This window comes from Oncorhynchus mykiss, chromosome 24 (assembly GCF_013265735.2).
Source record: "Oncorhynchus mykiss isolate Arlee chromosome 24, USDA_OmykA_1.1, whole genome shotgun sequence".
Taxonomy (NCBI): Eukaryota; Metazoa; Chordata; class Actinopteri; order Salmoniformes; family Salmonidae; genus Oncorhynchus; species Oncorhynchus mykiss.
In genome coordinates this window covers 2,046,453-2,071,416 of record NC_048588.1, presented here as the reverse complement: position 1 = coordinate 2,071,416, position 24,964 = coordinate 2,046,453, and the positions used below count along the sequence as shown (strand labels likewise).

The window sequence follows — 24,964 nt, the reverse complement described above, 5'->3', positions numbered from 1 at the left end:
TCACGACTTCCGCAAAGCCGGTTCCTCTCCTTGTTCTGACGGCGCTCGGCGTCGCCGGTCTTCTAGCCATCATCGATCCACTTTTCATTTTCCTTTTGTTTTGTCTTGTCTTCCCACACACCTGGTCTCAATTCCCTCATTACATGTTGTGTATTTAACCCTCTGTTCCCCCCCCCCCCCCCCCTGCATTCCAGGTGAAGCTGGATGAGATAATGCCAAGAGTGTGCAAAGCTGTCATCAAAGCAAAGGGTGGCTATTTGAAGAATCTCAAATATAAAATATATTTTCATTTAACACTAGTTAAATGATCCCATATGTGCTATTTCATAGATGTCTTCACTATAATTCTACAATGTAGAAAATAGTAAAAATAAAAAAATAAACCCTTGAATGAGTAGGTGTTCTAAAACTTTTGACCAGTAGTGTAAGTTCCTTTTAAAGTTGTTATTCATGTAGATACATTTCAATGTTTAACACACAGTTGTCACATCTACTCCCACTCCCCGGCACACGAGGGCACCAGGCTACCCATCTTTACACGCACCAGTCACCATCATTACGCGCTGCTCAATGGACTCACCTGGACTCCTTCAGGTGGTTGATTGCCCCATTGTATATCTATCGGTTCCCTGTGTCCGCATTAATTGTTGTGTTTCTGTCCAGACGCTGTTCCTGTTATCTTCACTCCCTGTACCTGCTTCTCATCTCCTGCGTCAATCCTTTCAACAGCAACCAGAAACGTTTACATTTATACTGAGTTTGCAGCCACAAGTTTCCCAGAAGTTCACAAGTTGCCGCAAATTTACCGCAAAACTAATTTGTATGTGAAAATATGAGCTTGTTGAAAATTGGCCAAAAGTTTGCCAGATGCCTCCTTTTTGGGGTATTGATACTTGTTTTATCACTGTTTCTTCGCTTTTAATCTGTCTTTTCAGACAAAGTGGGTCTTCGTTTATGTAACGAGTGACTTTCGTGTTGGATTACATAGCCTCCGCCACTGGATGCTTGAAAGTCCCGTCTATTTCATTCCTTGCAAGGCCCGTCACTTCTTGGCCAAAAGATACGCATCAGCAGCACTGTCAAGCGAAGCACAACGCTGGAAATCTATCTGCACCCACATAAACTAGTCCCGGCATCATTCTATGACAAACGCAGAAGGTTTTATATTGCGTTCAGAAGAAAACAGAGAGGGAGGAATAGAGGCTGTCAGTTCCTTATAAATCAGCCATTGGCTGTATTATACAGACAAATCATTAAGGAACTGACCGTCTCTCTACTTCTCTCTCTTTGTTTTCTTCCTTTGAATTACATGTAGCCTAATATTTAAACACTTAGCTAAGTGGGCAGGGGCGGAACACATGACAGGCACTAATTATAAATACAGTTGAAGTCAGAAGTTTACATACACTTAGGTTGGAGTCTAAAACTCGTTTTTCAAACACTCCACAAATTCTTGTTAACAATCCAGTTTTGATGGTTAGGACATCTACTTTGTGCATGACACAAGTACATTTTCCAACAATTGTTTACAGACATTATTTCACTTATAATTTGCTGTGTCACAATTCCAGTGGGTCAGAGGTTTACGTACTCTTTAAGTTCACTGTGCCTTTAAACTCCAGAAAATGATGTCATGGCTTTAGAAGCTTCTGATAGGCTAATTGACATAATTTGAGTCAATTGGAGGTGTACCTGTGGATGTATTTCAAAGCCTACCTTCAATCTCAGTGCCTCTGCTTGACATCGTGGGCAAATCAAAAGAAATCAGCCAAGACCACAGAAATTGTAGACCTCCACAAGTCTGGTTCATCCTTGGGAACAATTTCCAAATGCCTGAAGGTACCACGTTCATCTGTACAAACAATAGTACGCAAGTATAAACACCATGGGATCACGCAGCCGTCATACCGCTCAGGAAGGAGACGCGTTCTGTCTCCTAGAGATAAACTATACATTGGTGCGAAAAGTGCAAAGCAATCTCAGAACAACAGCAAAGGACCTTGTGAAGATGCTGGAGGAAACAGGTACAAATGTATCTATATCCACATAACCTGAAAGGCCGCTCAGCAAGGACGAAGCCACTGCTCCAAAACCGCCATAAAAAAGCCAGACTACGGTTTGCAACTGCACATGGGGACGAAGATCGTACTTTTTGGAGAAATATCCTCTGGTCTGATGAAACAAAAATAGAACTGTTTGGCCATAATGACCATCGTTATGTTTGGAGGAAAAAGAGGGAGGCTTGTAACCCGAAGAACAACATCCCAACCGTAAAGCACGGGGGTGACAGCATCATGTTGTGGGGGTGCTTTGCTGCAGGAGGGACTGGTGCACTTCACAAAATAGATGACAAGAGGAAGGAAAATTATGTGGATATATTAAAGCAACATCTCAAAACATCAGTCAGGAACATAAAGCTTGGTCACAAATGGGTCTTCCAAATGGACAATGACCCCAAGCATACTTCCAAAGTTGTGGAAAATGGCAGGACAACAAAGTCAAGGTATTGGAGTGGCCATCACAAAGCCCTGACCTCAACCCTATAGAGAATTTGTGGGAAGAACTGAAAAAGCGTGTGCCAGCAAGGAGGCCTACTAACCTGACTCAGTTACACCAGTTCTGTCAGGAGGAATGTGCCAAAATTCACCCAACTTATTGTGGGAAGCTTGTGGCAGGCTACCTGAAACGTTTGACACAAGTTAAACAAATAAAGGCATTGCTACCAAATACTAATTGAGTGTATGTAAACTTCTGACCCACTGGAAATGTGATGAAAAAAATAAAAGCTGAGAAATAATTCTCTCTACTATTATTCTGAAATTTCACATTCTTAAAATAAAGTGGTGATCCTAACTGACTTATGAAGTTTTACCAAGATTAAATGTCAGGAATTGTGAAAAACTGAGTTTAAATGTATTTGGCTAAGATGTATGTAAACTTCTGACTTTAACTGTATGTAGTTAGGCTGTTTATAAGGTATTATATAAGCCAATTATGATCAATAATGCATTTATTCAGTGATTTTCTTTGTCACGTTTATTCATTCACAACTAGGATGGGTAAAACTTTAAGGGTCTGTAATAAACCATTCAAAAGGCATTGATATTGTGTTCCCTAATCATTACTCCCACGTCAATAAACAATTTACTAATATGTTTGCCATCCCTAATCTAAACTGAGTGCTATTTATATTTTATAATACTTCATAAAATGGGTTGTTTGGATCCTGGAGGCTGATTAATTGATAGCAAGGAGTTATAGCACCACAATCCCTGCATTACACGGGTAACGCCTGTAAACAGTTCCATTAGATTTATCAATGCGCATCCACTGTCCCACAGCCCAGCCTCCACTGTCCCACAGTATAGCCAGTTAATTTAAGTGGAAAAAAAGGCAAAGACAATATTTCCCCATGCTACTAGCCTAGCATTTGGTACAGTGGGGGTTAATATAAGCCTTGCTCTGTGCCTATCTGACCTGTGCAACATGTTGCAGGTTTAAATTTTGCGATCTCCACCGTGCCATGCATATGAACGTGACGAGACTGACAGATTCTATGAGTCAGGCAAATTCATTTATCAGGATCATTATAATGGATATTTCCAAAGAAATGTAAATAGAAACAAAGGTTAAACAAGCTAAAATGCACATAGTTTGCTGTCATTTCAGCTTCTTGATGTGATTGCTTGCCTTTTAATTGGCTAGCTAGCAGAGGATAAGTAACATTAGTCTTGCTATCCTCCATTACTATATTATTGACTTGACCTTTAGCAGTTTTTTTGCCAATTTATACATTATTTAATAAATCGTTATTTATTTAAGTTTTTTTATATTTATTTTTTTACCCCCTTTTTCATGGTATCCAATTGTTAGTAGTTACTGTCTTGTCTCATCACTACAACTCCCGTACGGGCTCGGGCGAGACGAAGGTCGAGAGTCGTGCGTCCTCCGAAACACAACCCAACCAAGCCGCACTGCTTCTTAACACAGCGCGCATCCAACCCGGAAGCCAACCGCACCAATGTGTGGGATGTAACCCAGGCGACGCTAGGCCAATTGTGCGTCGCCCCATGGACTTCCCGGTCGCGGCCGGCTGCGACAGGGCCTGGGCTCGAACCCAGAGTCTCTGGTGGCACAGCCTTAGACCACTGTGCCATCCGGGAGGCCAATTTATTGAAGTTTTTATCTCTCATCATTGAACATTTAATAGCTAACCATCGAGCTACATGCCAATGATTTGTTTGGCATAGCAACATGGAATGAACCGAATGAATGACTGGGTCAAAACATCCCAAAACAAATTAACGCCCATGCTGTTTGGTTAGCAACTTCTGAACCTCACAACCAACAACTGCCTTTTCCCAGACTATATCGTCTGGTGGAAGAAAAAAATGATTACTCATTAAAATAAAGCTAATGAAAACATGTCATTAATCCTTTATTTTTTTAAATGTCGATAACCGTTTTAGAAAAGTAATAAGGCCCTTGAACCCGGGGATTATTTGGCTTCGCATCATGCTTTAGAACAGCTCTTAGTCTGGAGTTAACACACAATAATCCCCAGGTTCTCATGCCTAATTTCTTAATAAAAAATATATGAATGACCAGTCTAATTTCTCACAAAAAGATGGGCATGCAATTGGTAGACATAACAACAGTACCTGGTAAAATAATAAGGACATAACACAGGATGTTTAAGAATATACAATGTGAAAACAAAACATTAACACCTGCTCTTTCCATGACAGACTGACCAGGTGAATCCAGGTGAAAGCTATGATCCCTTATTGATGTCACCTGTTAAATCCACTTCAATCAGTATAGATGAAGGGGACGAGATAGGTTAAAGAAGGATTTTTAAAGCTTAAGACAATTTAGAAATGTATTGTGTATGTGTGCCATTAGGTGGGTGAATGGAAAAGACAAAAGATTTAAGTGCCATTGAATCAGGTGTGGTAGTAGGCGCAACAGTTTATGTCAAGAGCTGGGTGCTCATGATGATGTGGGCTGGTGTGGCTAAAGTGCTTCTTTAGGGCAGATATTTTTGTTATCCCAGTCTGCCCCTGACCTCTCATTTTCCATGACAACTATTACTGATCTTGAGGAGTGAAAGTATCAAAATAACTTCTTTTTTTTCCTTCCTCAATCGGACCGCCCGATAACTTTTTACTTGAAGTGTATAGTGTGACACTATTTATGTCCGACCTTGCTCCCCTTAACAACATGAGAATGGATGTCTACAACACGCCACCAAGTCATTCATATGCGGGGGACCTCTGCACGAAAAAAAAAAAAAGATGTGACAGATATAGGAAGCAGCTAGGTCACTCCGCTTTGATGTTCACCTTGGAGAAATAAAATTCAGAGGGGCAGAACAATGTGAAAAGCTGTCAAGTGTGTGCGAGGGGAACAGGGTGAAATGGATTGTTCGTTTAGACACATCCGTAATGGAACGTGTTAATGACAAACGGTCTGCTTGGCTTATTTGTGAACGGCTGTCATATCCCTCTGTTCCACTTATCACCAGAGCTTCACCTCTTTTCCGTTTCCATATTTCAAGAGAGCAGGTCCTCTGTCAGGTTTTCGCATGGCTTGATTATATGGCTCATGGATATAATGTGAAACATATCCAGCATGCCCTGACAATGACACATCAACAACCCTAACTGGTTTGTTAAAAGCCATATTTCATGACATAGAATATGTCTTCCCCTTTTTTATCCAGATGACTTTCTATCCAATCCACATTCAGACAATGAGGCTTTTATTTTCATTGTCCAAGGATACAGTGCATTCCGAAAGTTTTCAGACCCCTCGACTTTTTCCAAATGTTATGTTATAGCCTAAATTGTTTTTTCCCCCTCAATCTACACTCAATACCCCATAATGACCAAGCAAAAACGAGTTTGATTAAGTTATGAAAATAATTAACTTACATTTTTTATTTACATAAGTATTCAGACCCTTTACTCAGTACTTTGCTGAAGCACCTTTGGCAGCAATTACAGCCTTGGGTCTTCTTGGGTATGACGCTACAAGCTTGGCACACCTATATTTAGGACATTTCTCCCCTTCTTCTCTGCAGATCCTCTCAAGCTCTATTAGATTGGATGGGGAGCGTTGATGCACAGCTATTTGCAGGTCTCTCCAGAGATGTTCGATCGGGTTCAAGTTCAGGTTCTGGCTGGGCCACTCAAGGACATTCAGAGGCTTGTCCCAAAGCCACTCCTGCGTTGTCTTTTCTGTGTTCTTAGGGTCGTTGTTCTGTTGTATGGTGAACCTTCGCCCTAGTCTGAGGTCCTGAGCGCTCTGGAGCAGGTCTTCATCAAGGAGCTCTCTGTACTTTGCCTCGATCTTGACTTGTCTCCCAGTCCCTGCCGCTAAAAAACATCCCCACAGCATGATGCTGCCACCACCATGCTTCACTGTAGGGATGGTGCCAGGTTTCCACCAGACATGGTGCTTGGCATTCAGGCCAAAGAGCTCAATCTTGGATCATCAGGCCAGAGAATCATGGTCTGAGAGTCTTTACGTGCCTTTTGGCAAACTCCAAGCGGCCTGTCATGTGCCTTTTACTGATTGGTGGAGTGCTGCAGAGATGGTTGTCCTTCTGGAAGGTTCTCCCATCTCCACAGAGGAACTCTAGAACTCTGTCAGAGTGACCATTGGGTTCTTGGTCACCTCCCTGACCAAGTCCCTTTTCCCCCGATTTCTTAGTTTGTCTTCATGGTTCCAAACTTCTTCCATTTAAAACTTCTTCCAATCCTGTCTCGGAGCCCTACGGACAATTCCTTCGACCTCACGGCGTGGTTTTTGCTCCGACATCTGTGGGACCTTAGATAGACAGGTGTGTGCCTTTCGAAATCATGTCCAATCGATTGAATTTTCCACAGGTGGACTCCAATCAAGTTGTAGAAACATCTCAAGGATGATGTATGGAAACAGGATGCACCAGAGCTCAATTTCGAGTCTCATAGCAAAGGGTCTGAATACTGATGTAAGGTATGTGTATTATTTGTAAAAAAAATTGCCAAAATTTCTAGTTTCGCTTTGTCATTATGGGGTATTGATGAGGAAATGTTTTTATTTTAATCAATTTTAGAATAAGGCTGTAACGTAACAAAATGTGGAAAAAGGGAAGGGGTCTGAATACTTTCCGAATACACTGTATGTCACAGTTCTGCCATTCATCAGCTTCATATAGTTAAAAATACTACAAATAGCACTATTATGGTTGTCATCGATTTTATGACTATTTAACTAAACCACAAAAAAAAATGTGGACCTTAATTTTTGGTAGGCACCCAAACGCATACTCTTACCAAGGCCATGAACAATTGATTTAAATAGTCTAAAAACCATTGAGATTGAGACCTAAAATGAAGTTAATGTGGGATTCTGTGGTTGGACTGATTGACCGTGTGCTATTAAACATCTAATATAAGTTATTACTGGACAGGACCCAATAAAAATTGACCAATAGAAGTGTAAACACGGGATATAAAGACAATAAGAGCCACATGGAATGATGTCATGAAAAGGTTATAAGAACAAGATTTTGCTTAGCCTAGTTACAGGTCTGTTTGTGTCGTCTTGTCAACTGCCATGGTCTTTGCAGACAGCCCAGACAGATCTGGGACCAGGCTAGATTTCTAGGAAGAAGCACTGCAAAGGCCCTTTGATCCACTAGGAGCTAAAACATTGTACTGCAGATTAGTGATGCTCAAATGTACATAGTGCATTATGATTTATTGATGAGTGAAGGTACAATTTATTGAGAACTTTATTGAATTAATTTGTTGAATGGTACACGATATGTATCGATACAGGGATGTTAGCATGATACATATGTATAATTTCCATCTGTGAATCAGTATATTGATACCCACCTATAGTGATACAGGCCTAATAATCAAGATCATTCATTTTTAACCAGATCAGAACCCTGAGGGGTATCGCCAGCAGTGAAACATCAGCACCAACATGATTTATCAAAGCAATAAACTGTTGTCTTTGTTCTCATGGCCAAGGGCTGGAGTTGCTACTAGAGTATTCCTCTCCTCTCCTCCCTCCTTTCTTCTCTCCTCCTCCTCTCTGGGTGAGTCTACCTGGCACTACTCCCTGCAGGCTGACTACAGTACATCCCATCCTCTCGAACAGCCACAAATTCCCCCCTCTGTCACAACCGCTACCTGTGCATATTTTGAAATGAGATCATGTCGGCTAATGTCGCCTGCCATGATATAAAACACATGCGTCTGCTTGGCCGCCACTGCTGCACAACACTTTTGTTCACATTAAAGCAGGGAGCCGCCTCTAGAGTTCGTCTTTACACCGGTTAGATCTAGCTAGTTCCCCACGGAGCGTCTACATGTGGTGTGACACCGCTGCAGCGTGGGCAAATTGATATGAGGCGCTGATGAGTGAGTCTCTGCCTGTACGCATCCATTAGGGGGAGAATAAGCAGGAAGAGGGTCATCTGTCATTCATGCTGCACTGAGTCCTTTAACTGGGGAGAGATCTCTAATAAACACTGCAGGGAGGTGTGTGTGTGTGCGCGCGCTTGAGTGTGCGTGCACTGTGTTTGTGTGCTCATGTTGGTGTCAACAGGTGCGTGTGTGATTGTGTGTGCGCTCATGCGTGTGTGGTAACTTGATGCATTCAGTACTAGTCCGAGTTTGGACACACCTATTCATTCCAGCGTTTTTCTACATTTTAGAATAATAGTGAAGACATCAAAACTATTAAATAACACATATAGAATCATGTAGTAACCAAAAAAAGTGTTACATCAAAATATATTTGAGATTTGAGATTCTTCAAAGTAGCCACCCTTTGCCTTGAGGACAGCATTGCACACTCTTGGCATTCTCTTAACCAGCTTCACCTGGAACCCACATATGCCGAGCACTTGTTGGCTGCTTTTCCTTCACTCTGTGGTCCAACTCATCCAAACCACCTCAATTGGGTTGAGGTCGGGTGATTATGGCGGCCTGGTCATCTGATGCAGCCCTCAATCACTCTCCTCCTTGGTCAAATAGCCCTTACACAGCCTGGAGGTGTGTTTGGAGGTGTGTTTGGTCATTGTCCTGTTGAACAACAAATGTGGTAGCCATGAATTCTAAATAAATCATAGACAGAACCCCCACACCGTCACACCTCCTCCTCCATGCTTCACGGTGGGAACAAGACATGTGGAGAACATCTGTTCACTTACTCTGCGTCTGACAAAGACACGGTGGTTGGAACCAAAAATCTCAAATTTGAACTCATCCGACCAAAGGACAGATTTCCACCGGTCTAATGTCCATTGCTCTTGTTTCTTGGCCCAAGCAAGTCTCTTCTTATTATTGATGTCCTTTAGTAGTGGTTTCTTTGCAGCAATTTAATCATGAAGGCCTGATTCACGCAGTCTCCAATGAACAGTTGATGTTGAGATGTGTCTGTTACTTAAACTCTGTGAAGCATTTATTTGGGCTGAAATTTCTGAGGCTGGTAACTAATGAACTTATCCTCTGCAGCAGAGGTAACTCTGGGTCTTCCTTTCCTGTGGCGGTCCTCATGAGAACCAGTTTCATCATAGCGCATTGTGGTTTTTGTGACTGCACTTGAAGAAGCTTTCAAAGTTCTTGACATTTTCCGGATTAACTGACCTTTGTGTCTTAAAGTAATGATGGACTGTCATTTCTCTTTGCTTATTTGAGCTGTTCTTGTATTCTTGCCATAAAATTGACTTTTACAAAATAGGGCTATTTTCTGTATACCACCCCTACCTTGTCTCAACACAACTGATTGGCTGAAGTGCATTAAGAAGGAAAGAAATTCCACAAATTAACTTTTAACAAGGCGCACCTGTTAATTGAAATGGATTCCAGGTGAATACATCATTAAGCTGGTTGAGAGAATGCCAAGAGTGTGAAAAGCTGTAATCAAAGCAAAGGGAGGCAACTTTGAAGCATCTCAAATATAAAATATATTTAGATTTGTTTAACACGATTTGTTTAACACTATTATTCTACAATGTAGAAAATGGTACAAATACAGAAAAACCCTAATTTGAGTTGGTGTGTCCAAACTTTTTACTGGTACTGTATATTTCAAGTTTGGCCTCCCTCCCTCAGTAGAGAGAAAATAATCATAAAAATTATATTAATAAATAAACATTTTCTGTAGTGTTTACTCATTGTGTTGCTGAATAATATTGCTGTAGGTAAACATTAGGGGCAGTATGAGGTAACAAATACATTTTGTTCTTAACTGTGAAAATTATAAACTGAAATAGTACTGCACTCGCTTTTTCAAAATCTAATTTAATTTGTCACATGAGCTGAAATAAAAACTGGTGTATACCTTACTGTGAAATGCTTTGTAACGGTTTTCTTGATGAGAAGGAGAGTCGGACCAAAATGCGGCGTGTCTATTGCAATCCATGTTTAATGAAGTAACACACTAAACACAAACACTATCAAAACAATAAACTTAACGAAAACCGAAACAGCCTATACTTGTGTAACCTAACACAGAACAATGACATCATGACACTAAGGACAATCACCCACGACAAACTCAAAGAATATGGCTGCCTAAATATGGTTCCCAATCAGAGACAACGATAAACACCTGCCTCTGATTGAGAACCACTTCAGACAGCCATAGACTTAGCTAGAACACCCCACTAGCTACAATCCCCATACAAACACACCACATACAAAAACCCATGCCACACCCTGGCCTGACCAAATAAATAAAGATAAACACAAAATACTTTGACCAGGGTGTGACATGCTTACTTACAAGCAGTTTTTTTTTTAAGTACGAAAATATTAGCAATTTTTTTAAATAAAAAATGTAATTAAATAAAGTCTGGAAAAAAAGTCAACACAATAACATAACAAAAACGAAGCCATATACAGGGGGTACTGGTACCGAGTCAATGTGTGGAGGTACAGGTTAGTAGAGGTAAATGAGGTATGTACATGTAGCTAGGGGTAAAGTCACATCGCATAGATAATAAACAGCGAGTAGCAGCAGCGTAAAAAAGAGGGTCAATACAAATAGTCCAAGTAGCCATTTGATTAACTGTTTAGTAGTCTTATGGCTTGGGGATAGAAGCTGTTAAGGAGCCTTTTGGACCTAGACTTGGCGCTCCGGTACCACTTGCTGTGTGGTAGCAGAGAGAACAGTCTATGACGGGGTGGCTGGAGTATTTGACCATTTTTAGGGCCTTCCTTTGACACCGCTTGGTATAGAGGTCCTGGATAGAAGTAGGCATGGTCCCAGTGATGTACTGGGCCGTATGCACTACACTCTGTAGCGCCTTCCGGTCGGATACCAAGCAGATGCCATACCAGCCGGTGATGCAACCAGTCATGCTCTCGATTAGAGGTCGACCGATTAATCGGAATGGCTGATTTAATTAGGGCCGATTTCAAGTTTTCATAACAATCCGTAATCAGCATTTTTGGACACCGATTGTGGCCGATTACATCGCACTCCACGAGGAGACTGTGTGGCAGGCTGACTACCTGTTAAGCGAGTGCAGCAAGAGGCCAAGTTAAGTTGCTCGCTAGCATTAAACTTATCTGATAAAAAACAATCAATCTTAACATAATCACCAGTTAACTACACATGGATGATGATATTACTAGTTTATCTAACTTGTCCTGCGTTACATATAATCGATGCGGTGCCTGTTAATTTCTCATCGAATCACAGCCCACTTCGCCAAACAGGTGATGATTTAACAAGCACATTCGCGAAAAAAAGCACTGTTGTTGCACCAATGTGTACCTAACCATAAACATCAATGCCTTTCTTTAAAATCAATAGACAAGTATATATTTTTAAACCTGCATATTTAGTTAATATTGCCTGCTAACATGAATTTCTTTTAACTAGGGAAATTGTGTCACTTCTCTTGCGTTCCGTGCAAGCAGAGTCAGGGTATATGCAGCAGTTTGGGCCGCCTGGCTCGTTGTGAACTGTGTGAAGACCATTTATTCCTAACGAAGACCGTAATTAATTTGCCAGAATTGTACATAATTATGACATAACTTTGAAGGTTGTGCAATGTAACAGCAATATTTAGACTTAGGGATGCCACCCGTTAGATAAAATACTGAACGGTTCTGTATTTCACTGAAAGAATAAATGTTTTGTTTTCAAAATTATAGTTTTCGGATTTGACCATATTAATGACCTAAGGCTCGTATTTCTGTGTGTTATTATGTTATAATTAAGTCTATGATTTGATATTTGATAGAGCAGTCTGACTGAGCGGTGGTAGGTAGCAACCGGCTCGTAAGCATTCATTCAAACAGCACTTTCGTGCGTTTGCCAGCAGCTCTTCGCTGTGCTTCAAGCACTGAGCTGTTTATGATTTCAAGCCTATCAACTCCTGAGATTAGCCTGGTGTAAACTATGTGAAATTGCTAGCTAGTTAGCGGGGTGCACGCTAATAGCGTTTCAATCGGTGACGTCACTCGCTCTGAGACCTTGAAGTAGTTATTCCCCTTGCTCTGCAAGGGCCGCTGCTTTTGTGGAGCAATGGGTAACGACGCTTCGAGGGTGGCTGTTGTCGATGTGTTCCTGGTTCGAGCCAAGGTAATGGCGAGGAGAGGGACGGAAGCTATACTGTTACACTGACAATACTAAAGTGCCTATAAGAACATCCAATAGTCAAAGGTATATGAAATACAAATGGTATAGAGAGAAATAGTCCTATAATTCCTATAATAACTACAACCTAAAACTTCTTACCTGGGAATATTGAAGACTCGTTAAAAGGAACCATCAGCTTTCATATGTTCTCATGCTCTGAGCAAGGAAATTAAACGTATTCGTATTATTCGTAGTATTCGGCCCCCTTGAACTTTGCGACCTTTTGCCACATTTCAGGCTTCAAACATAAAGATATAAAACTGTATTTTTTGTGAAGAATCAACAACAAGTGGGACACAATCATGAAGTGGAACGACATTTATTGGATATTTCAAACTTTTTTAACAAATCAAAAACTGAAAAATTGGGCGTGCAAAATTATTCAGCCCCTTTACTTTCAGTGCAGCAAACTCTCTCCAGAAGTTCAGTGAGGATCTCTGAATGATCCAATGTTGACCTAAATGACTAATGATGATAAATACAATCCACCTGTGTGTAATCAAGTCTCCGTATAAATGCACCTGCACTGTGATAGTCTCAGAGGTCCGTTAAAAGCGCAGAGAGCATCATGAAGAACAAGGAACACGCCAGGCAGGTCCGAGATACTGTTGTGAAGAAGTTTAAAGCCGGATTTGGATACAAAAAGATTTCCCAAGCTTTAAACATCCCAAGGAGCACTGTGCAAGCGATAATATTGAAATGGAAGGAGTATCAGACCACTGCAAATCTACCAAGACCTGGCCGTCCCTCTAAACTTTCAGCTCATACAAGGAGAAGACTGATCAGAGATGCAGCCAAGAGGCCCATGATCACTCTGGATGAACTGCAGAGATCTACAGCTGAGGTGGGAGACTCTGTCCATAGGACAACAATCAGTCGTATATTGCACAAATCTGGCCTTTATGGAAGAGTGGCAAGAAGAAAGCCATTTCTTAAAGATATCCCTAAAAAGTGTCGTTTACAGTTTGCCACAAGCCACCTGGGAGACACACCAAACATGTGGAAGAAGGTGCTCTGGTCAGATGAAACCAAAATTGAACTTTTTGGCAACAATGCAAAACGTTATGTTTGGCGTAAAAGCAACACAGCTGAACACACCATCCCCACTGTCAAACATGGTGGTGGCAGCATCATGGTTTGGGCCTGCTTTTCTTCAGCAGGGACAGGGAAGATGGTTAAAATTGATGGGAAGATGGATGGAGCCAAATACAGGACCATTCTGGAAGAACCTGATGGAGTCTGCAAAAGACCTGAGACTGGGACGGAGATTTGTTTTCCAACAAGACAATGATCCAAAACATAAAGCAAAATCTACAATGGAATGGTTCAAAAATAAACATATCCAGGTGTTAGAATGGCCAAGTCAAAGTCCAGACCTGAATCCAATCGAGAATCTGTGGAAAGAACTGAAAACTGCTGTTCACAAATGCTCTCCATCCAACCTCACTGAGCTCGAGCTGTTTTGCAAGGAGGAATGGGAAAAAATTTCTGTGTCTCGATGTGCAAAACTGATAGAGACATACCCCAAGCGACTTACAGCTGTAATCGCAGCAAAAGGTGGCGCTACAAAGTATTAACTTAAGGGGGCTGAATAATTTTGCACGTCCAACTTTTCAGTTTTTGATTTGTTAAAAAAGTTTGAAATATCCAATAAATGTCGTTCCACTTCATGATTGTGTCCCACTTGTTGTTGATTCTTCACAAAAAAATACAGTTTTATATCTTTATGTTTGAAGCCTGAAATGTGGCAAAAGGTCACAAAGTTCAAGGGGGCCGAATACTTTCGCAAGGCACTGTGTATATATATATATATATATATATGTTTTTTTAATTGGCCGATCAATCGGTATCGGCTTTTTTTGGTCGTCCAATAATCAGCATTGGCGTTGAAAAATCATAATCGGTCGACCTCTACTCTCGATGGTGCAGCTGTAAAATCAGAAATATGTATTTAGTTTTTTCAAGTGCCTCCTAGGTAAATGAAATACCACACCAGTCTCAATCATGTCATCTCAATCATCTGACCATACTGTATTCTACAAATCTATAATCAATCTGCCAAACAAAAAGAGGCATGTCCTGCTTCCCGATTCTCCACCCTTCTCCCAAAGTGTACATGGATGGATTTAACAATGGTGGAAACTCACTCCAGCCAATGCTTACACCAATCACATGCTTTTTACTAAAGTCCATGACGAGGAGTGTGCAAGGGTGGAGAATTAAGACTCAACCAAAGACAACATCCTTGTCTCTGTAACGCCCGGGGTGTAGTGGGGAAGAAGTCAGGCGCAGGAAGCAGAGAGTTCAGGGTAGCGCCCACTTTAATGCACCACAACGGTGAACAGACGCCAACCACAACAAATGCCCCAAACACGGGGGACTTAAACAGTCCAGCAAAACCCCAAAAACACTGACAACCGTGACATACAGTCGAAATGTACATCGAAAATAATCCCACACAACCAACAGGCGGACCGGCTGGTAAATAAAGCCCAACCAATCAGCCTAAACTAAACACAGGTGAAACCAATAAACAGAAAAGGGAAAAAAGGGATCAGTGGAAGCTAGTAGGCCGGTGACGACGACCGCCGAGCACCACCCGAACAGGAAGGGGAGCCACCTTCGGTAGGAGTCGTGACAGTCTCCTCATTTCACCTGTTCTCCCCTCCCAAACTATTGGCTGACAGTGGGGTGTGATGCTAGCGTAGCGATGCTATTTAGGCCTGTTATCATGTATTCATTATGTATGAAGGCCCAACAGTGACATTCTGGCAGCCAGGCAGGACTCGAGGGGCCTAGCGGAGTTAAATATCACCTCCTGGAGTGAGGCGGCGGGCGGCAGGAAAAGACATACAGGAGTGAAATAACAGCCCCGACGCTAATGCCGGCTCCGCGGCGTGCCACTGACAAGCTTCAACGCCGTCTAGCTCCCGCCGCCTGAAATCAGAGAGGGGGGAAAACAGAGGCCCGACCGCCTAATTAACTATCAACTAAAACAAGATGGGAATAAACATTAGCTCCGCTTTAGAGGTGCCTTTGTAGAGAGATGTGAGGTGGCGGAGGGAGGGAAGGTGGGAGGGTAGGAGAAAACAGAGGAGGAGGTATAATACAGCATTCACTAATTATCCAACAGAATTCTGGAATTGGGACCCAGCTACCACATAACGTTCTAAGAACCATATGTTTCTTTGAGCTTGGTGAAAATGTGGTTGTCATATAGTTAATTTGCATACAACCTTCCCACAATGTCCTGGAAATGGTGCAGGTTACACAGCAAGCACATAACATTCTAAGAACCTTATGTTCCTTAGGTGGTCATTTCAGTACTTCAGCATAACGTTTCCTACAGGTTTTCCCGTGGTTCTATTTAAAGTCATGTTCTCAGAATGTTAAGAACGCTCTTCTGTGGGAATTTCAGTACTTTAGCATAACGTTTTTCACAAGTTTCCTCATGATTCTATATAATGTCATTTTCTCAGAACATTTAGAGAGTGGGTGGGGATATATCCTTCCTGTTTGGCCCTGTCCGGGGGTGTCCTCGGATGGGGCCACAGTGTCTCCTGACCCCTCCTGTCTCAGCCTCCAGTATTTATGCTGCAGTAGTTTATGTGTCGGGGGGCTAGAGTCAGTTTGTTATATCTGGAGTACTTCTCCTGTCCTATTCGGTGTCCTGTGTGAATTTAAGTGTGCTCTCTCTAATTCTCTCTTTCTCTCTTTCGGAGAACGTGAGCCCTAGGACCATGCCCCAGGACTACCTGACATGATGACTCCTTGCTGTCCCCAGTCCACCTGGCCGTGCTGTTGCTCCAGTTTCAACTGTTCTGCCTTATTATTATTCAACCATGCTGGTCATTTATGAACATTTGAACATCTTGGCCATGTTCTGTTATAATCTCCACCCGGCACAGCCAGAAGAGGACTGGCCACCCCACATATCCTGGTTCCTCTCTAGGTTTCTTCCTAGGTTTTGGCCTTTCTAGGGAGTTTTTCCTAGCCACCGTGCTTCTACACCTGCATTGCTTGCTGTTTGGGGTTTTAGGCTGGGTTTCTGTACAGCACTTTGAGATATCAGCTGATGTACTAAGGGCTATATAAATAAATTTGATTTGATTTGAATAGGAATAACACTCATTTAGTCTTCCATTGTGTAAAGAAACTATCAAAAAACGATTAAGACAAAGAACCCTAGAGTATTTAAATTATAGTACATTTGACTAAATTACCATTTAAAATGTACCATATTATTTACATATGAATAAATACAAATATTCAAAATATGACCATATTCAGAAAGTATTTCAAAACCCACACAAAGTACTGTAGGCTATTGGATTGATAACGATTCTTACTTCTGTACCAATGTAAAAAAAAGCAAACAACTATTCAGAGACTATTTCAAAATGTAGGTAACCTCTCTCAATAAGATTAAGTACAGACCAGAGCTGTGTTCCCATACTAACATAATGTATACTATACACTTAATGAGAATTTACTACATACTAAATTCCTCAAAAAAATAAACGTCCTCCCACTGTCAACTGCATTTATTTTCAGAAAACTTAATATGTGTAAATATTTGTATGAACATAATAAGATTAAACAACTGAGACATAAACAGAACAAGTTCCACAGACATGTGACTAACAGAAATTGAATAATGTGTCCCTGAACAAAGAGGGGGTCGAAATCAAAAGTAGCAGTCAGTATCTGGTGTGGCCACCAGCTGCATTAAGTACTGCAGTGCATCTCCTCCAAGTGGACTGCACCAGATTTGCCAGTTCTTGCTGTGAGGTGTTACCCCACTCTTCCACCAAGGCACCTGCAAGTTCCCGGACATTCCTGGGGGGAATGGCCCTAGCCCTCACCCACCGATCCAACAGATCCCAGGCGTGCTCAATGGGATTGAGATCTGGGCTCTTCGCTGGCCATGGCAAAACACTGACATTCCTGTCTTGCAGGAAATCCCGCACAGAATGAGCAGTATGGCTGGTGGCATTGTCATGCCAGGATGAGCCTGCAGGAAGGGTACCATATGAGGGAGGAGGATGTCTTCCCTGTAATGCACAGCGTTGAGATTGCCTGCAATGACAACAAGCTCAGTTCGACGATGCTGTGACACACCGCCCCAGACCATGAAGGACCCTCCACCTCCAAATCGATCCCGCTCCAGAGTACAGGCCTCGGTGTAATGCTCATTCTTTCGACGATAAACGAGAATCCGACCATCACCCCTGGAGAGGCAAAACCACGACTCGTCAGTGAAGAGCACTTTTTGCCAGTCCTGTCTAGTCCAGCGACGGTGAGTTTGTGCCCATAAGCGACGTTGTTGGCGGTGATGTCTGGTGAGGACCTGCCTTTACAACAGGCCTACAAGCCCTCAGTCCAGCCTCTCTCAGCCATTTGTGGACAGTCTGAGCAGTGATGGAGGGATTGTGCGTTCCTGGTGTAACTCGGGCAGTTGTTGTTGCCATCCTGTACCTGTCCTGCAGCTGTGATGTTCGGATGTACAGATCCTGTGCAGGTGTTGTTACACGTGGTCTGACACTGCAAGGATGATAAGCTGTCCATCCTGCCTCCCTGTAGGGCTGTCTTAGGCGTCTCACAGTACGGACATTGCAATGTATTGCCCTGGCCACATTTGCAGTCCTCATGCCTCCTTGCAGCATGCCTAAGGCACGTTCACGCAGATGAGAAGGGATCCTGGGCATCTTTCTTTTTGTGTTTTTCAGAGTCAGTAGAAAGGGCTCTTTAGTGCCCTAACATTTCTTAACAACCGTTCCACAGGTGCATGTTCATGAATTGTTTATGGTTCAATGAACAAACATGGAAACCGTGGTTAAACCCTTTAGAATGAAGATCTGTGAAGTTATTTGGATTTTTACGAATTATCTTTGAAAGACAGGGTCCTGAAAAAGGGATGTTTCTTTTTTTGCTGAGTATATATACTATGATTTCATTTTAACTAGTTCGCCAAATGTTAGCTGATTACTTACGCGGCTGAGACAGCTTCCAAATTAATTGCATCGGTAGAAACTGGACAAAACAAGCAACTTGTTAGCTGGCTATGTAAACAAATATCCAACTCATCATATGAACTCCACTGCATGGGCATTTACTACCCTAACTCGACAGCTAAGCTGTCAAATAATTGAAAAACGAGGCAATGTATAGCCTATGAATATTTTCACCTAGCAAAGATGACAAACCATAACCGAAGCCAAACAGATAAACACAAATAACTCTAGCCTTCATTTCGGTGGCTAGTTAGCTTGTTGTCTGTGTGGCTAGCTAGAGAAAGTGACAGCTGAGGTTGATGCTTTGTGAGCGCTGCCCATATTTACCACAACTAATAGACTAACTAGTTAGCTACCTACTCCATAACAAGGAACTTGGGCCATTTCCATATGAATTACACTACTGGTCAAAAGTTTTAGAACACCTACTCATTAAAGGGTTTTTCTTTATTTTTTGCTATTTTCTACATTGTAGAATAATGGTGAATACATCAAAATTATGAAATAACACATAGGGAAACGTGCAGTAACCAAAAAAGTGTAAAACAAATCAAAACATATTTTATTTGAGATTCTTCAAATAGCCTTTGCCTTGATGACAGCTTTGTGCACTCTTGGCATTCTCCCAACCAGCTTCACCTGGAATGCTTTTCCAACCGTCTTGAAGGAGTTCCCACATATGCTGAGCACTTGTTGGCTTCTATTCTCTGCGGTCTGACTCATCCCAAACCATCTCAATTGGGTTGAGTTCAGGGAATTGTGGTTTCCAGGTCATCTGATGCAGAACTCCATCACTCTCCTTATTGGTAAAATAGCCCTTACACAGCCTGGAGGTGTGTTGGGTCATTGTCCTGTTGAAAAACAAATGATAGTCCCACTAAGCCCAAACCAGATGGGATGACGTATCACTGCAGAATGCTGTGGTAGCCATGCTGGTTAAGTGTACCTTGAAATCTAAATAAATCACAGACAGTGTCACCAGCAATGCATCCCCACACCACCTCCTCCATTCTTTACGGTGGGAAATACACATGCGGAGATCATCCGTTCATCCACACCGCGTCTCACACAGACACGGCGGTTGGAACCAAAAATCTCAAATTAGGACTCCAGACCAAAGGACAAATTTCCACCTGTCAAAGATTCATTGCTCGTGTTTCTTGGCTCAAGCAAGTCTCTTCTTATTATTGGTGTCCTTTAGTAGTGGTTTCTTTGCAGCAATACGACCCCGAAGGCCTGATTCATGCAGTCTCCTCTGAACAGTTGATGTTGAGATGTTTCTGTTACTTGAACTTTGAAGCATTTATTTGGGCTGCAAATTCTGAGGCTGGTAACTCTAATTAACTTATCCTCTGCAGCAGAGGTAACCCTGGATCTTCCATTCCTGTGGTGGTCCTCACGAGAGCCAGTTTCATCATAGCGCTCGATGGTTTTTGCGACTGCACTTGAAGAAACTTTCAAAGTTCTTGACATTTTCCGGATTGACTGACCTTCGTGTCTTAAAGTAACTGTCGTTTCTCTTTGCTTATTTGAGCTGTTCTTGCTAAAATATGGACTTGGTCTTTTACCAAATAGGTCTATCTTGTCACAACACAACTGATTGGCTCAAACACATTAAGGACAGAAGTTCCACAAATGAACTTTTAAGAAGGCACAACTGTTAATTCATGTGAAATACATTTCTACAATGTAGAAAAAAGTAAAAATAAAGAAAAACCCTTGCATGAGTAGGTGTTCTAAAGCTTTTTACTGGAAGTGCGCATTGGTAGAAACAAGACAAAACAACCAACTAGTTAGCTGACTATACAGTATACAGCTAAACACGGCAACTATTTCCATGTGTAACGGCAGATTTCCTCTTTGTCTGGAGAGGAGTAAGGATCGGACCAAGTGTTAAGTGTTCATGACGATTTATTTAAAAACAAACTGAACACTGAAATACAAAACAATAAACGATGTGATGAAAACCGAAACAGTACTGTGTGGCGACAAACACTCACACGGAAACAAACAAACCAACAGTGAAACCCAGGCTACCCACAAACCAACAGTGAAACCCAGGCTACCTAAGTATGATTCTCAATCAGAGACAACTAACGACACCTGTCTCTGATTGAGAACCATACTAGGCTGAACACAAAAACCAACATAGAAAAACAAACAGACTGCCCACCCCAACTCACACGACATCATTGCTTTTCAAAGTGCAAGTGGGAATCCGTATCACATCCATATCACCAGCCAAAATACAGTTGAAGTCGGAAGTTTACATACACCACAGCCAAATACATTTAAACTGTTTTTCACAATTCCTGACATTTAATCTGGGTAAAAATAATAGTTGAGAGAATTATTTAGTTCAGCTATTATTTCTTTCATCACATTCCCAGTGGGTCAGAAGTGTACATACACTCAATTAGTATTAGGTAGCATTGCCATTACATTGTTTAACTTGTAACTTGTAGCCTTCCACAAGCTTCCCACAATAAGTTGGGTGAATTTTGGCCCATTCCTCCTGACAGAGCTGGTGTAACTGAATCAGGTTTGTAGGCCTCCTTGCTCACACACGCTTTTTCAGTTCAGATTGAGGTCAAGACATTGTGATGGCCACTCCAATACCTTGACTTTGTTGTCATTAAACCATTTTGCCACAACTTTGGAAGTATGCTTGGGGTCATTGTCCATTTGGAAGACCCATTTGCAACCAAGCTTTAACTTCCTGACTGATTTTTTGAGATGTTGCTTCAATATATCCACCTAATTTTCCTGCCTCATGGTGCCATCTATTTTGTGATGTGCACCAGTCCCTCCTGCAGCAAAGCATCTCCACAACATGATATGGACACCTACATGCTTTACGGTTAGGATGGTGTTCTTCGGCTTGCAAGCCTCCCCCTTTTTCCTCCAAACATAACGATGGTTATTATGGCCAAACAGTTCTATTTTTGTTTCATCAGACCAGAGGACATTTCTCCAAAAAGTACAATCTTTGTCCCCATGTGCAGTTGCAAACCGTAATCTGGCTTTTTTATGGTGGTTTTGGAGCAGCGGAATCATCCTTGCTGTGCGGCCTTTCAGGTTATGTCGATATAGGACTCGCTTTACTGTGGATATAGATACATTTGTACCCGTTTCCTCCAGCATCTTCACAAGGTCCTCTGCTGTTGTTCTGGGATTGATTTGCACTTTTTGCAACCAAAGTACGTTCATCTCTAGGAGACAGAACACGTCTCCTTCCTGAGCAGTATGGTGGCTGCGTGGTCCCATTGTGTTTATACTTGCGTACTATTGTTTGTACAGATAAACGTGGTACACTCAGGCGTTTGGAAATTGCTCCCAAGGATGAAGCAGACTTGTGGAGGTCTACATTTTCTTCTGAGTTCTTGGCTGATTTCTTTTGATTTTTCCATGATGTCAAGCAAAGAGGCACTGAGTTTGAAGGTAGGCCTTGAAATACATCCACAGGTACACCTCCAATTGACTCAAATGATGTCAATTATCCTATCAGAAGCTTCTAAAGCCATGACATTTTCCAAGCTGTTTAAAACTTCTTACGGCTGAAATCCCGCTAACGGGATCGATATGACAACCGGCCAGTGAAAGTGCTAGGCGCCAAATTCAAACAACAGAAATCTAATAATTAAAATTCCTTAAACATATAAGTATTATACACCATTTTAAAGACCAACTTATTGTGGAAAGCTTGTGGAAGGCTAACCGAAACATTTGACACAAGTTAAACAATTTAAAGGCAATTCTACCAAATACTAATTGAGTGTATGTAAACGTCTGACCCACTGGGAATGTGATGAAAGACAGGGAATTTTTACTAGGATTAAATGTCAGGAATTGTGAAAAACTGAGTTTAAATGTATTTGGCTAATGTGTATGTAAACTTCCGACTTCAACTGTCTTAAAAGATTCAGTAAACGTTTTAAGCCTCCAAATAATCTACACTTTCCGTTCTCAGAACGTTTAAAAACGTTCCGTCTTACTGGTCAGGAAAGTTTTCACTTCGTTCCCAGAACCAATGGGAAATCAAAAACGTACGTTTCCGCAACTTCCAAGGAACCAAATGTGCTAGCTGGGGAGCTGTGTGTTTGTTGTTCCCTATCACGATCACATGGAGATGGCTGAAGCAAACTGAGAAGTTCCGCTGCAAGCATATTGGGCGCGTTAATAATTGATCGGCAAGGCACATTCACCGTGTCAGACCTTTCTCTGATCCCTGCACGGCTTGCTACCCAATATACATGATGTTTTTAAAGATATGCTACTGTAGAAATAAATATAGACTGCTGTTATGCTGCTGTTAGCCTCAACGCCTATGATTTCGATCACAGCTCCCGTACCCTGCCATGTCAATAATACACTCTCTCATAAACACGGTCGGCAGAGCCAAACTACAGAGCCCCATCTCTTGAAACTCTCTACTTGGACTCTACCAACAGCAGCACCGTCTGTCTGTCCATCTCCTGCTGTCAGAGTGATTGCTGTTAGAAATCAGCCCATGTTGAGGTGGCTTCTGCTGCTGTAAGAGAGAGATGTCTAGGTCACTGCTGCCCCAGACCAAGCTCTACGCCTGGCGGATAGCCGGCTACGGATTGGCAAATTAACGTAATGAGAATAGGACCCCTGTCCTCCCTCTCTCCTCACTCTCATCTCAGTGTGAAAACAAGTATGGGCCTGTAAACACCATACACTAAAATGTGTCTAAATAAGAACGCAAAGCACTCTGGTAACTGGTTTTCCCAGCTAACACTCAATTACGGCAAAGTATAATATCATGACTCATTTTGACACTCTTTTTTTCACTGCGGCTCGGGAAATGGTAGCAGAAAATTTGATTATCTAGCCGTTTGGTTAAGGTACTCGATTGCACACAAGAAAGTACTCTGCACCTTTCTGCTGCATTAGAAATAACAGACAGGCAGAAACAGACAGAATATAACATTCAGAAAATACCGCCTCTTCTTGTTACAGTACAATTGGAGTGATACCGACCTCTGGTCAAAGTGCTGCTGAGATGCAATGAAGAAGCAATCAGCTGTCAAAGCAAGTCTCAGCCAGGCCTAGAATTACACATAGAGGAGTTCTTGTGATGTCGTCTTTTGAATAGGGAGTGAGGAGAGGTGAGTTGTGCCCTCCAGCCATGCAGGGTCAGAGATCAGACTACTCACCTATTCTGAAGGAGAGCGGCCCAGCGGAGGAACATCTCACCAACATGGCTAAGAGGAGCAGAGGCGCCCAGGCTGCGAGCATCTTCTATGACTCCTCATGGGTCCTGCCCCGGGGGTCCCCCTGTCACAGCCACCTGGAGAACATAACACATGGATGTATGAATTATATAGAAGCCTGGATCCTACACACGTTAACATGAAGACAGGCACACATGTATTAGCTTGTGTTTTTGCCCATGATCACAGATTCTGATCCTGGATCAGCTTAGCACCTGTTCCACATGATAGTCACTCTTGTGTGAAATCAAACTATATCTGATCCAAATTCATTCTGGTTTGACCATATACAGTGCCTTGCGAAAGTATTCGGCCCCCTTGAACTTTGCGACCTTTTGCCACATTTCAGGCTTCAAACATAAAGATATAAAACTGTATTTTTTTGTGAAGAATCAACAACAAGTGGGACACAATCATGAAGTGGAACGACATTTATTGAATATTTCAAACTTTTTTAACAAATCAAAAACTGAAAAATTGGGCGTGCAAAATTAAATAAATACATTAAATTAAATACAATTGCCACATCAGACATCAATATATTCAATTGGCAAAATTACCTGCAGCTCAAGGGCTCCATTCTTTACCAGGTGTGTGTTGACATTATGATCTGACCGAATATCACATCCTTCACCTAAAGTAGTACGTCAGCATGTGGGGTTGAGTACGATAACAGGCAAAGATACCAACTAACTGCTCACTTTGTCTACTGATTAACATAGAGAGTATTCGTTTTGAAACATCACACCTGCCAGCATATTTCTCAAGGTGGACTTTCTCAAGAGGTTTCCGGAAAAACTGTACGCAAATAACAGCTGTCACGCAGGTCCCCCAGTGAGTAGGGAAGGGGGAGAGAAATGATCATCATACAATGAGCCAGTTTCAAGGCTAATTCAATTTATTTATATGGCCTTGTTGCATGTCCGTATTACTAGGGTGTCCCAAATGGCATCCTATTCTCTACTATGGGACACAACCCTAGACTCTTGTCCATTGTTCCCTGATCTCTGTTAGCTTATGTAAAGTCTTGAAAAACAATGTGTCAAACATCAG

The 24,964-nt window shown here is 41.9% G+C and overlaps 1 protein-coding gene across 1 annotated transcript in view; it reads right to left on the bottom strand.

Moving 5' to 3' along the window:
* Positions 1-24,964, bottom strand: part of LOC110503540 (glutamate receptor ionotropic, kainate 4-like) — a 425,725-nt gene that overhangs the window by 189,834 nt on the left and 210,927 nt on the right. Inside the window, exon 3 of the mRNA XM_036961231.1 lies at positions 23,855-23,988. Coding sequence (XP_036817126.1) covers positions 23,855-23,936 — 82 coding nt within the window. The 5' untranslated portion in view covers positions 23,937-23,988. The remainder of the gene's footprint in view (positions 1-23,854; positions 23,989-24,964) is intronic.